We start from the raw sequence: 12,393 nt of genomic DNA on the forward strand, positions 1-12,393 counted from the left end.
TGCAACAAAAATCTTTTTAAGGCCCTTCCAAATAACTTTACCTTTCAAAACACCCTAAACAGCAGCATAGAATCCCTTTTACAACAGTTGTACTCTAAGAAAATGTGGTACTCTGATGCTATTTATCATACTTACGCCCAAAACATTGTTAATAACAGCATTTTGCAGCATTTTAATTGGAATTTGAACATCTATAAAATGTTATTCCCTTTAGTACAGTGATTCTCATCCCATTACTTAGCACACATTCAGCCAGTCTAGCTTTACAGACAACTTCAATGAATATATATGAAATAGAATTGCATACAATGGAGGCAGTGCACACAAATTTCTTTGAAAATCAGACTGGCTAGGTGTATCAAGGATTGGGTTGAAAATTACTGCTCTAGTAAGCCAAATATTTTGGGTTTGGTTATCAAATGTTTGCTAAGTTTCTAACGGACCTAGCAAATAATCAACAAGTCACCACAAAGATTTACGGAAAGAGAATGTCTGACTGACAGAATGTAAGAAGTAAGTTGATTAAAAAAGACTAGTCTAAAAAGGACAGATTCATGATATTTTTAATGCACCCACTAAAATATGAAGACTTGAAATAAATATAGAAATGTGTAACTGAATAGAAAAGAAAGAAAAGAAAAAATTAAACTGAAATGTGCATGCAAGTACTTTGTATAAAGTAAAGTTGCTCATTTTTTAACAGGGCTTTCTATAGACAGCAGCATCAATCAGACACACCAATGTATGACTAAATTCATTTTGCTTGTTGACTGAGAAATTAAATATTCTTTGAATACACAAACTTCACTGAAGTACAAAACTGCAAGATGTGAAATAGGGTGTAGAACTCGAATGCAACAACTCTTGAATCACATATAACACTCTAAACATTAGAGTGCTCTTCCTATCCTATGATCTTGATCTGAATGTATTATTAATAGTTTTCCTTTTCTGGTGTGTAACCTTATGGCACAAAATTGAAGAATTGACTTAATGGCGTGTGAGTAGTAAATCATGTGAAACTATAAATTTGGAGCAGTTTATTCTTACAAGCTCATATATTAGACTTGTGTTCTACTATTTAAAGTAACCATCAACTCAATGAAAGAATGTTTTAAAATTTTAAATGTTTAAGTAGTCCATTTGAAAACATGGCAAATTTTATTTCTGGGCAAATATAAAAATAAATCCAAGGTTTTTAAAATTATCTACAACACAAGCTATTATTGTGTCAACTTATATCAACAGCTCACCTCTTGCTGGGTTTCCTCTTGGTCTAGTACAATAGGTTGGGTCACAAGAACACCAAGAAGGGTGGCCCAAGTCTCTTCAAACTGAGTACGACTTGTCCATCCTAGAAACAAAAAGGGCAGGCATAAACAAATCAGTTTATGTAGGATCACTTTCTTCCACAGGCTAACAATCATAAAAAGGCTGAAAGTAACAATCTGCCCATCTCCAACCAGGATACACTACACCTAGCTCATTCCAGATAAATACTAACCTTGCTGTTAAACTCTAATGACAGGGGTCCTATTAACTTTGTAGGTGGTATATTTGAATGTTTGATCACCCTTACAGTCAAAGATATTCCTAATGTCCAACTTATATGCCCTCTGGGATAATTTTAGCCATATAATAAATAAACACACTTCTACTTGTCATCAAAAACAAAACAGGTACATAAGTGTATCATAGACAGTAAAATAGGGGCACTGCAACATCTGCCCAGAGAAGCAGAGCAACCAATAAAATGAAAAATCAGGAGTAAAAAGCCTGAAATCCCAACCTCCACCTTACTGAGACAGATGACAGGTATAGCAGAGTAAAAAACCTCATAGGCAGCAAGACACCACTGAGATGGTTTCTGACAACACAGGTCTCTGCAGTGTGTTCACACCCTGAAGCAGCCATAAATGTGAAACGCTGGCCATCGTTGGTGTGCTACATCCCTTCCAGATTCAGTACGCTAGGTGACATACCAAAGCAATGGCAGTATCTAGGAAGAGACAGAAGAGCCTGCCCGCAACACCGAGGTCCTAAAAGAGGCATCAGAGCAAGCTGCCACATCCACTGACAAAAAACTGGTAAAGGTAGGTAGAGAGGACCAAGGAGCTGCCCTGCAAATTTCATCTGGAGAAAAGGTGCAAGACTCCGCCCACGAAGCAGTAACACTTCTAGTGGAGTGGGCCTGAAAGGAAACCAGCAGCAGCTTGCTGCAGAAATGGCCATATGAAACCATCAAATGATCGAGGTCATAGACGCTGGCTGACTATGCCAAGGCGAAGCAGTCAGGACAAAGAGGAGATCAGATATCCGAAAATCATTAATCCTGTCCAAAATTGGAGCAAGATTCTCTTGACATCCAACTTACGTAAGATCTGATCCTTTCGCTCTGAGCATGTGGAATGAAACGCAGGCAAATGAACCTCCTGGATGACATGGAAAGTAGAAACTCCAGCAACTGTAATATGGAAAAAGATTATCCGCACAAAAGAGCTTGAAACTCCAAAATACGCCATGCCGAGACAAAAGCAATTAAAAAGACAGTCTGAGTGTCAGATCCAGAAGAATAGCAGCCTTCAGTGGTTCAAATGGGGTTTCCAGAAGGCCCTGTAGAACGATGGTAAGATTTCACGAAGGGAAAGGATGACGCAAGGGAGGCCTTAAATGAAGCACCCCTCTCAAAAACCTGTTCACAACCTGATGAGCAGGAAGCGAACCAAAACCCCTACGTGCTATGAAGCATGAAAAGCCTACTACTTTTATACAGTACGATCCCTGAATTCTTTAAGAATAAAATGACTAGTTGCCAACCAACAAGATCATTGTGCTCTAAAAATTTTGCGCTGCTGAAGACAAATATGCAGGAGTAAAATTTTGGAATTCACTTGTTGGGCAAATTTGGAAATGCAGCGATAGGGGTGCATTTAGAAAGCTACTTAAAACACAATTATTTGTAAATGCACTCCTTTAAGTATTGATTTTCCAAAAGAATTGAATTCTTCTGTTTTTATTTATTTTAATTTGTTGTAAAATTTTATGTATGTAACAGTTCTGTAACCCGTTTTGGTTTAAAATGGTATAGAATTTTTAAAATAAATAAATACTAACATAGTAACATAGTAGATGACGGCAGATAAAGACCTGAATGGCCAATCCAATCTGCCCAACCTGATTCAATTTAAATTTTTAAATGTTTTTTTCTTAGCTATTTCTGGGCAAGAATCCAAAGCTCTACCCGGTACTGTGCTTGGGTTCCTACTGCTGAAATCTCCGTCAATACCTACTCCAGCCCATCTACACCCTCCCAGCCATTGAAGCCCTCACCAGCCCATCCTCCACCAAATGGCCATATACAGACACAGACCGTGCAAGTCTGCCCAGTACTGGCCTTAGTTCAATTTTTAATATTATTTTCTAATTCTAGATCCTCTGTGTTCATCCCACGCTTCTTTGAACTCAGTCACAGTTTTACTCTCCACCACCTCTCTCGGGAGCGCATTCCAGGCATCCACCACCCTCTCCGTAAAGTAGAATTTCCTAACATTGCCTTTGAATCTACCACCCCTCAACCTCAAATTATGTTCTCTGGTTTTACCATTTTCCTTTCTCTGGAAAAGATTATGTTCTACATTAATACCCTTCAAGTACTTGAACGTCTGAATCATATCTCCCCTGTCTCTCCTTTCCTCTAGGGTATACATATTCAGGGCTTCCAGTCTCTCCTCATATGTCTTCTGGCGCAAGCCTCCTATCATTTTCATCGCCCTCCTCTGGACCGCTTCAAGTCTTCTTACGTCCTTCGCCAGATACGGTCTCCAAAACTGAACACAATACTATACTTTAAGGGAGGCCACCGCTAAACCCTTATCTAAGCCTGCCTGAAGAAAAGCAAGGACCACTGAAATGGGAGCCTGCTCAGGCACCACCCAGTCCTTAGCATACTATTGTTGGAAGCCTTCCAGGCTGAGACAAAAGAAGCCATAGTTTAGGATTTCTTGGACTTCAAGAGCATCGAGAGGACCTCCTCTGAATAACCACATTTCATCAAGGCTGAGCACTCACGAGCCAGGCTGAAAGACCAAAGTGCTGTGGGTCTCCATAGACACTGGACCATGACTGAGAAGGTTCCTAGGAAGAGGAAGGTTGAGCTTCCTATACCACTGAAGACTGATGAGATCTGCAAATTACAGATGATGAGGCCAGTCCAGAGCAACTTGAATCACGAAGCTGGGATGCGCCGATACCTGTCATAACCCGACCAACTGAAGGCCAAGGAGGGAACACATAAATGAGATTGTGAGCTGACCAGGGCTGAACCAAGGCATCCAGCCCTAAGTTTATGTGCTTTTTTCTTTGACTGAAGAAGCACCTGATCTTTGAGTTCTCTACTGATGCCATCAAGTCCATCTGGGGCCGACCCCAGTGCTGTACGATCAGATGGAATGCTTTCTGCGAGTGGGACCATTCTCCCTGGTCCAGGACATGTCAACTGAGGAAGTCTGTCGACTTCAGCCACATGTGTTGCTGAAAGAGACAGAAGATGTAACTCTGCCCTGCGAAACAGCATGCGAGCCTCCAGACCCAGGGAATGCTTCTTGTGCCCCCTTCATGAATTGTATATGGCAATGTCTGAGAATACTCGCACTGTTAGGATGAATTTTCTATGTAGCATTCAGTTTTCCTGATAGTGGAGGGATATTGAGAGGGGAGATGGGTTTTGTTGATCCTTTTTCTGTATTTGTGATTTATAAAATGACAGTTGTACAGCATATTGTTCCTTTTTATACTTTAATAAAATGATTTCAATATAAAATAGCTATTCAAGACTTGTGTGGATGGGATCAAAAAGAGTCCGCGGGACTAGAGGACAACTGCAAAGAGGTCTCAAGGTACTCAAGCCAATGAAAAAGATAAGTTTTAAGCAAAAAATAAGATGCAGAGCAAATCCAAAAGACTTCTGCATGGATTGCTTGCAGAAATTAAAAACCACAGGGGGCTCCATCATATCTACCCAACTCTAATCCTATTTAGAGAGATTCTCCATTCTCCTTCCTTACCAATATGGCTTTAGACCAAACTTCAGCAACGAATCCCTATTAGCTTCATTAATCTCAAAGGTTCAACAACTTATTTCTCGTAATAAGTTTGCTGTCCTTCTACAATTCGACCTTTCTGCAGCTTTTGACGTTGTCCATCATGATATTCTTATTTTCCAACTTCATGAGATTGGCATTAACTCCACAGTCTTAAATTGTTTCTCGAAATTCTTACGCTCCCGATCTTACACTGTTAACATGAATGACACCTCATCCTCTCCTTGGAAACCGAATTGTGGAGTCCTGTAGGGTTCACCTCTATCCCCTATTCTTTTCAACATCTATATGTCCTCCCTGAAACTCCTCCATCTATCCCCCCTGGAAACACTTTACACTTATGTTGATGACATCCTTGTCCTCCTCGGGACGGACTCGAACCTCACCAACCTCTCTGAGAACATATCCTCATGTATAACAAACCGCCAATCCTGGGCCCTACCGTACAAATGAAACTGAACGAGTCCAAAACAAAACTACTTTGGCTCGGCCCAAAATTAGATCAGCTACCCACCCTCATCCCACTGTCCTCCGGCACCACACTGCAGCTTGAGTTCTCTAGCAAAGTTCTTGGCATCATCATTGACTCTACACTATCCTTCAACGACCACCTCAACTCCTTGGTAAAAAAATGCTTTTTCAGCCTTCACATGCTGCGGAAAGCAAGATCCTGCTTCCACCAACAACACTTTGCTGTCCTCGTACAATCCATCATCCTTTCCAGACTGGACTATTGTAACTCCATCTACTTAAGCCTAACAAAGAAAAGCCTTCAAAGACTTCAGCGGATTCAGAATACCGCAGCTAAGCTAATCTTCACAAAAAGTAAATTTGACCATGTCTCCCCGCTCCTGTCTAAGCTTCACTGGCTTCCAGTAATCTCTAAGGTTCACTTTAAATGCACTTGCCTAACTTTCAAGATCCTACACAGCATCCTTCCTCCCCTTATCCCACTATCTTGGAATTCTTCGAATCCTAATATCACCAGATCCACCCAAAAATTCAAACTATCCTTCCTCTCATTAAAAGGAAAACTAGGGACATCCCTCTCCTTCAGAATCACAGAGCTCTGGAATAAACTTTCTACCCCACCTCGGAATCTGGGCGCCCTCCAACTTTTCCGAAAACATCTGAAAACTTGGCTATTCTCAAAAATGTAATACTTCCTCCTCTTTGTTATATTAAGTCCCTCTAAACTTTCTCTTTACTGTCCTTTAACCTTCATTGGAGTTCCTTCTCTATACCAATTCCTGTAAACCATGAGCTCTACGATTGTGGAGATGATGCGGTATACAAACTTAAGGTTTAGTTTAGTTCTAACAAATAATGAAACTGAGCACTGAAAATTTTTCTTGTTTCATCCAGAATGTGCTATACTTGATATTTTGCAAAACTTACCCATTGTGTTTATGCGATAGATAAATTCTTTAAATATCTCTTTTTCTTGAAGGAATTCAACAGGGATTTCAGGGACAGCTGTGGCAAATTCACCTCCAGGTTTAGGTGACCAACCAAGTTTCCAGGCCTGTAAAACAAAAAATAATAAAATAGAACCTAAACCTAAATTGCCAGCATTATATAGAAAACAAGGGCTGGATAGGTGGGCCTAAAGCAATGTTCTGCATCATAGTGCAGAAGGTTCCCAGGGCCAGCTTCTATTTACTAGGTTGGCCCAGGATACTGTGGAAGTGATACTCAGAGCCTTTGGGAGGGGAGGAGCCTGAGTCAATGCTCAATGGCAACATCTACTACTTAGACTCAGGGTGCAAGTATACCAAGTTCTTAAGGAAGACACTGTCTGTAGCCTTTCGACTTAGGCCTGCCACTGCAATGCCTGGGTTAAGTGGTACAGGATTATAAAAAGGAGGAGCCACTCCCAAGCAATTGTGGCTGTAGTTCAAGAAAGTCCCGTTCTAATCAGGCTATAAAACTGCTAAATAAATAAAAAAACAAACTAAAAGCAATAAAAAAGGGAAAGAAAACAAACATTTCAAGAGAACAAAATAATTTGTTTGAGCCTGATTAATATTTAAATGCAGATTCTCAATGAAGTTACAACATCTTGTAAAAATCTACACACTCATATATTTTTCATATTTTGCTGTCTAAAAAATACAATTCAACCTGCATTAAAGTAGAAGTTTATTTCTCTTAGCTACAGTATACAATACATTTTCAGTAAGAAAGAATAACTAACCCCCTCTTCTACAAAGCCCTGCGGTAACGGCCCAGAAGCCCATAGAGATTTAAAGAGATTCTGGGCTGTTGCTATGCGGCTTTGTAAAAGAGGGGGGTAAATAAATATTCAAAAAGCAATTAAGAATAATAAGAAAATCTTGGCTGCATAAGTTTTCAAACTCCATGAATCAAAACTTGCTAGAAACCCCTTTGGGAGCAATAACAGCTATGAGTCATTTAGAAATACATTTTTGCATGAGGTGGTATAATTGTTGCCTATTTTTCTGGCAGAGTAGCTCATGCTCGTTTAACTTACTAGGGATTGTTTGTGAACTGCAGTCTTTAAAGTCCTACCACAGATTTTTTGTTGGTTTCTAGGCTGGGCTTTCATTGGGGTACTCAAGGATATTCACTTACCTATTGCTGATCCACTCCATTTCTAAGTTTTTTCTAATCCAACGCAAGTGGGGAACAATTATCCAAAAGGGGCCAAGAATGGCTGTCTGGCAGGGGGGAAGATAACTTTTCAAAAATGTAATGGAATGAGATGAAACTTGGTATGGGGGAAATCTGGTGAAAAGAAACATTGAGGTCATAAATGGACCTGACTGGGCTTAAATTTCCAGTGAAATAAGCCGCCCCCCCCCACATAGCCCAATGCATTTCTATAAGAGAAACAGTTTTAGCCTTTGCAGCATAGACAGATAAAGTAAAAATAAACAGGGCAGTGCTTCCCAATCTTTTTGTGACTGTGACCCCATACAACATTTACATGTCATCACTTGGGCAGGTTTTCCAAACCTTGAGGGTCCAATATCGGATCTATGCAGATGGCATCCTCTTTTTTTCTGATTAAGTGTCAACAGCGTGAGGTTGAGATGGGATTGAATTACTGTATGACGAAAGTTTGTGAATGGATGACTCAACATGGTCTTAAACTGAATGTGAATAAAACTGAACTAATGATTGTAAGGAGAGATAGTGAGATGAATGTGATAATGACATTGGCTATTATGGGTGAAGCGATATCAGTAAGGAATGAAATCAATATTCTGGGTGTATGTCTAGATATGTCATTGAATATGAGTTTTTGTGAAAGTTTCATAAGTTTTTGATAAGATGTGTGGTTTTTTACTTCTTTATTGATATGATGCTGCTTTTTCTAGAAGTGCAAAACAGATCTTCCTCTTAAGAAAGCAGAAGGGGAAACACGTACTGTGTTAAAGGATTTTGGATTACACATACTGTGTCGAGGAAGTTTTGGAAGAGAAGCAGAACACTTCAGATGGATTTTGTGATGAAGGATTGACTTGGATAACATGTGGATTTTATATTTTGGGTTTTTTTTCTTTTTGAATTGTTTGGATGAGCACAAAGTACTTTTTTGGATTTGGAGCACTGAGCACTTTTTGGATTATCAGCAGAGGTCCGAGACCTTATGATAACTCCAGCAGAGATAAGTACCCTCCTTGTTCGATATTTATTTAGAGCTTTAGTCTTTTAGAACTTTAGCTGTTTAGTGGTAGGAAGGGAGGAGTGCTATGATGTATTTAAGCCTGAACTGGCAGAAGCCCGTGTCCTTATGCTTTGGAGTTCTTTTTGGCTATCACTAAGCATTATTTATTATTTGTTATTTTATAGAATATATTTTTTGATAGAAGAATTTCTCTTTTTGAATTATAATGAAAATTTTTTTTTAGAGGATTCATAGTTATAATATTTAATACTCCAATTGAAATTAGTGTTTATATTGAATATGGGGCGACAAGTTCTGAATATGGTTCAAAAAGGCTATGCTCAGCTTCATCTACTATATAGATTAAAACCTCTCCTAACATATGACTTTAGAACGGTGGTACAATCGCTATTCTTGAGTAGGCTAGATTATTGTAATTTGCTGCTGTTGGGACTGTCTAAAGTAAAGCTGAGAGCATAGCAGGTTATGATGAATTCTGCAGCCAGACTGATTAGTGGTACAACGAGAACATCGCATATTACTCCTGTATTAAAAAGTTTACATTGGTTACCAATTGAACAGAGGATTCACTTTAAAGTATTATCTCTGGTGCATCAAACTCTGCACCGGATGGTGCCATATTGGTACCAGTGTCTCTGGAAGATATATAGACCTGGTAAAGCCCTATGATCAGTTAGTAGTATGAAATTAGTATGTCAACCATTTACAAATATAAACTATGTATCTACAGGAATGAAAATGTTTACGATTACTGGGATATCATTATGGAACAAGTTATGTGGTCAAATAAGGTTATGTGAAGAATATTCCACTTTTAAAAAATTGCTTAAGACAAAGTTATTTGTTGACGCTTATTTCTTTTTTTAAAATTCTTTATTCATTTTATATCTTACAAGTGTATCAGAAAATAATAATTGAACTTACTTGATGCTTACTTCTAATACGACATGATAATTTCTTTGAAGTTGTCTTAATCCCCTAGTTTAAAGCAGATGAGTATTAAAAAAAAAAAAAAAAATGTAAATGGCAGTTTCTGTGTCAATAGCTACATGTGGTGATCTTGGATTGTTATGTTTTAGTGCATTTTATGTTTTTTATGCACGTAATCTTGGAAACCGCTGAGATTTTAGGCGATATAGAAACTTTTTAAATAAATAAATAAAAAAATACTTGTGACCAAACAAAAGTGTGGCCCTGGGAGGTACAGAATAATGATGCACCTATGGAAAGTCTGCCTAGGTCATGACCCAAAAGCAAAGTTTGTGACCCTATTTGAGATCCAGAGACCTACAGTTTGGGAAGCCCTGAGTTAGGAAATAGCTCCTTTCAAATTACAGTGCCTATTCTCTATTCTCCCAACTCCCAAACTTACACTATATCCCCCAAATCTTCTCTTCAGAAAACCCTTCCAGCACCCCCCAAAACTACAATATCATCATCCAAACTGCCCCCTTTCATAACTGCCCTCGAACTACACCACCCTACACCCCCCACCCACATACATACAAACCCCACTTCTGAAGTACCTCAACCCCATAAAACTACCCCTTCCTGGAACCGTTCTACAACCTTCAAATTGTATTCAAATCTCAAAACTACCACCACTGCAACTGCCACACCACCTCCAAACCACTTCAATCCCCCAAAACTAACCCCCACAAGTGTTCTACTACCCCTATCCCCAAAATTATCCCTTCACAATTGCTCTCACAACTGCCCCAATCCCATACTACCCTTCTGCAATAGCCCCCAACTACCAAAATTAACCATGCAATCCATTATCCCTACCCCTCTCCAACATGTCGGTCCCCAAACCTTCAGCATAAGTACAACTCCACCACCACCTAAACTAACCCCTGCAAGTACCCCAATAGACCCCAAACTGCCCTTTAAACTACTTTTAGCTCTCCACATGCACAGCATAAGCAAATAGAATGGATATACACATACAGACCTGTAAACAATTCGCTATCCTTTATGGGATGCATTTTTATTCATTCTAATGGACCTTGTGAGACAGGGTCAAAATGGCAGATGACGTTTAAATGTGAGCAAGTGCAAAGTGATACATGTGGGAAAGAGGAACCTGAACTATAGCTATGTGATGCAGGGTTCCACATTAGGAATCAATGCCCAGGCAAAGGATCCAGGTGTCATTGTTGAAATCCTCAGCTCAATGTGCAGCGGTGGCTTAGAAAGCAAATAGAATATTAGGAATTATCGGGAAAGGAATGGAAAACAAAGATGAAAATGTTATAATGCCCTTGTATTGCTCTATGATATGGCTGCAACTTGAATACTGTGTGCAGTTCTGGTTGCCGTATCTTAAAAATGATATAGTGGAATTAGAAAAGGTACAGAGAAGGGCAACAAAAATGATAAAAGGTTTGGAACGACTTCCCTATGGGGAGAAACTAAAGCGGCTAGGGCTCAGCTTGGAGAAGAGATAATTCAGGTGTGATAGAGGGCTGTAAAATACTGAGTGAAGTGGTAGGGGTAGATGTTTTTTCCTTCTATGGTTCTTTTTTTTCAACTTTAAAGCATTGAACTGTAACTTTACTCCTCCATCCCTTGTGTATCGATTAGTTTGTAAATCTGTCGGTCTAACCCATTATTTTAAAATTTTAAATAGTATGTCTAAATGTATGTTTATCTTTCTTTTATTGTAACTCGCTTAGTAAATTTGAATAAGCGATTGAGCAAATCAAAATAAAATTTGAAACTTGTTCACTCTTTCCAAAAATACTAGGACTAGGGGACATGCAATTACTCCTTTCAGCTCGCATGTACAAAGAAAAACTGCAGGTAGCACTAGATTTCCTGGTGAAATAGGAGGATCACAGAAAAAATCCGGAGCGGATTCCTTCTGCATATGGCTCACAGCCATGGGAAAATAACTTGTTAATCTAGAATGACGCACTTATTGCACTGGAAACAGAAGTTAGTCAAAACCCAAAAATTTTGGTATCAAATGAAAGGGATCAGAAGAAAATGAAAAATTATGAGTAAAAGAAGGGAAGGCACAAAATACGCATATAAAAAAAGGCTCCCTTAGAGGAACTCTAAGAGTTTTCTCCACTCCTTGGAAAAGAAAGATGATCCTGCGAGTTGGCGGGTGGGACTTGTATACCACCTTTTGTAGTTTTACAACCACACTCAAAGCAGTTTACATACAAGCTTCAAGCATTTTCCCTATCTTCCCAGTGGGCTCACTATCTATCTAATGTACCTGGGACAGTGGAGGATTAAGTGACTTGCCCAAGGAGCAGCGCGGGGTTAGGCTGTAGTTCTAACAACTATGCCACACTCTCCTCTGGAAGGCACTCATATATTTTCTTTTTAAAAGTGACAGTATACTTTTGCACTGACCGTACTGGGCTCCTTGGATGATATCACCCAGTTGTGAGAATATCTGCCTGCTTGTTCTTGACTAAATAACTTTATCTGTTATCCCCAAAGAACACAATTTAAACAGTAGAATTTTATAGTCCATTATATGAAATGCTGCTGTAAGATAAAATTGTAGCAAGATTGCTAACTGACCATGAGCAAAAAATAACTATCCCAGATACCAATGCCAATAAAACAGATTCAGTAGAGAGAGAGAGAAGGTCTAAATCCAAATTGTAAAAGATTTAA

General features: G+C 39.2%; 1 protein-coding gene across 6 annotated transcripts in view; it reads right to left on the reverse strand.

The window, feature by feature from the left end:
* Positions 1–12,393, reverse strand: part of HTT (huntingtin) — an 831,912-nt gene that overhangs the window by 170,912 nt on the left and 648,607 nt on the right. For all 6 annotated transcript variants that reach the window (XM_033950363.1, XM_033950354.1, XM_033950401.1 and 3 more), the window contains 2 exons: positions 6,498–6,624; positions 1,254–1,354 (listed from right to left, as the gene is read on the reverse strand). In XM_033950363.1, coding sequence (XP_033806254.1) covers positions 1,254–1,354; positions 6,498–6,624 — 228 coding nt within the window. The remainder of the gene's footprint in view (positions 1–1,253; positions 1,355–6,497; positions 6,625–12,393) is intronic.

The sequence above is a fragment of the Geotrypetes seraphini genome, chromosome 1 (assembly GCF_902459505.1).
Source record: "Geotrypetes seraphini chromosome 1, aGeoSer1.1, whole genome shotgun sequence".
Taxonomy (NCBI): Eukaryota; Metazoa; Chordata; class Amphibia; order Gymnophiona; family Dermophiidae; genus Geotrypetes; species Geotrypetes seraphini.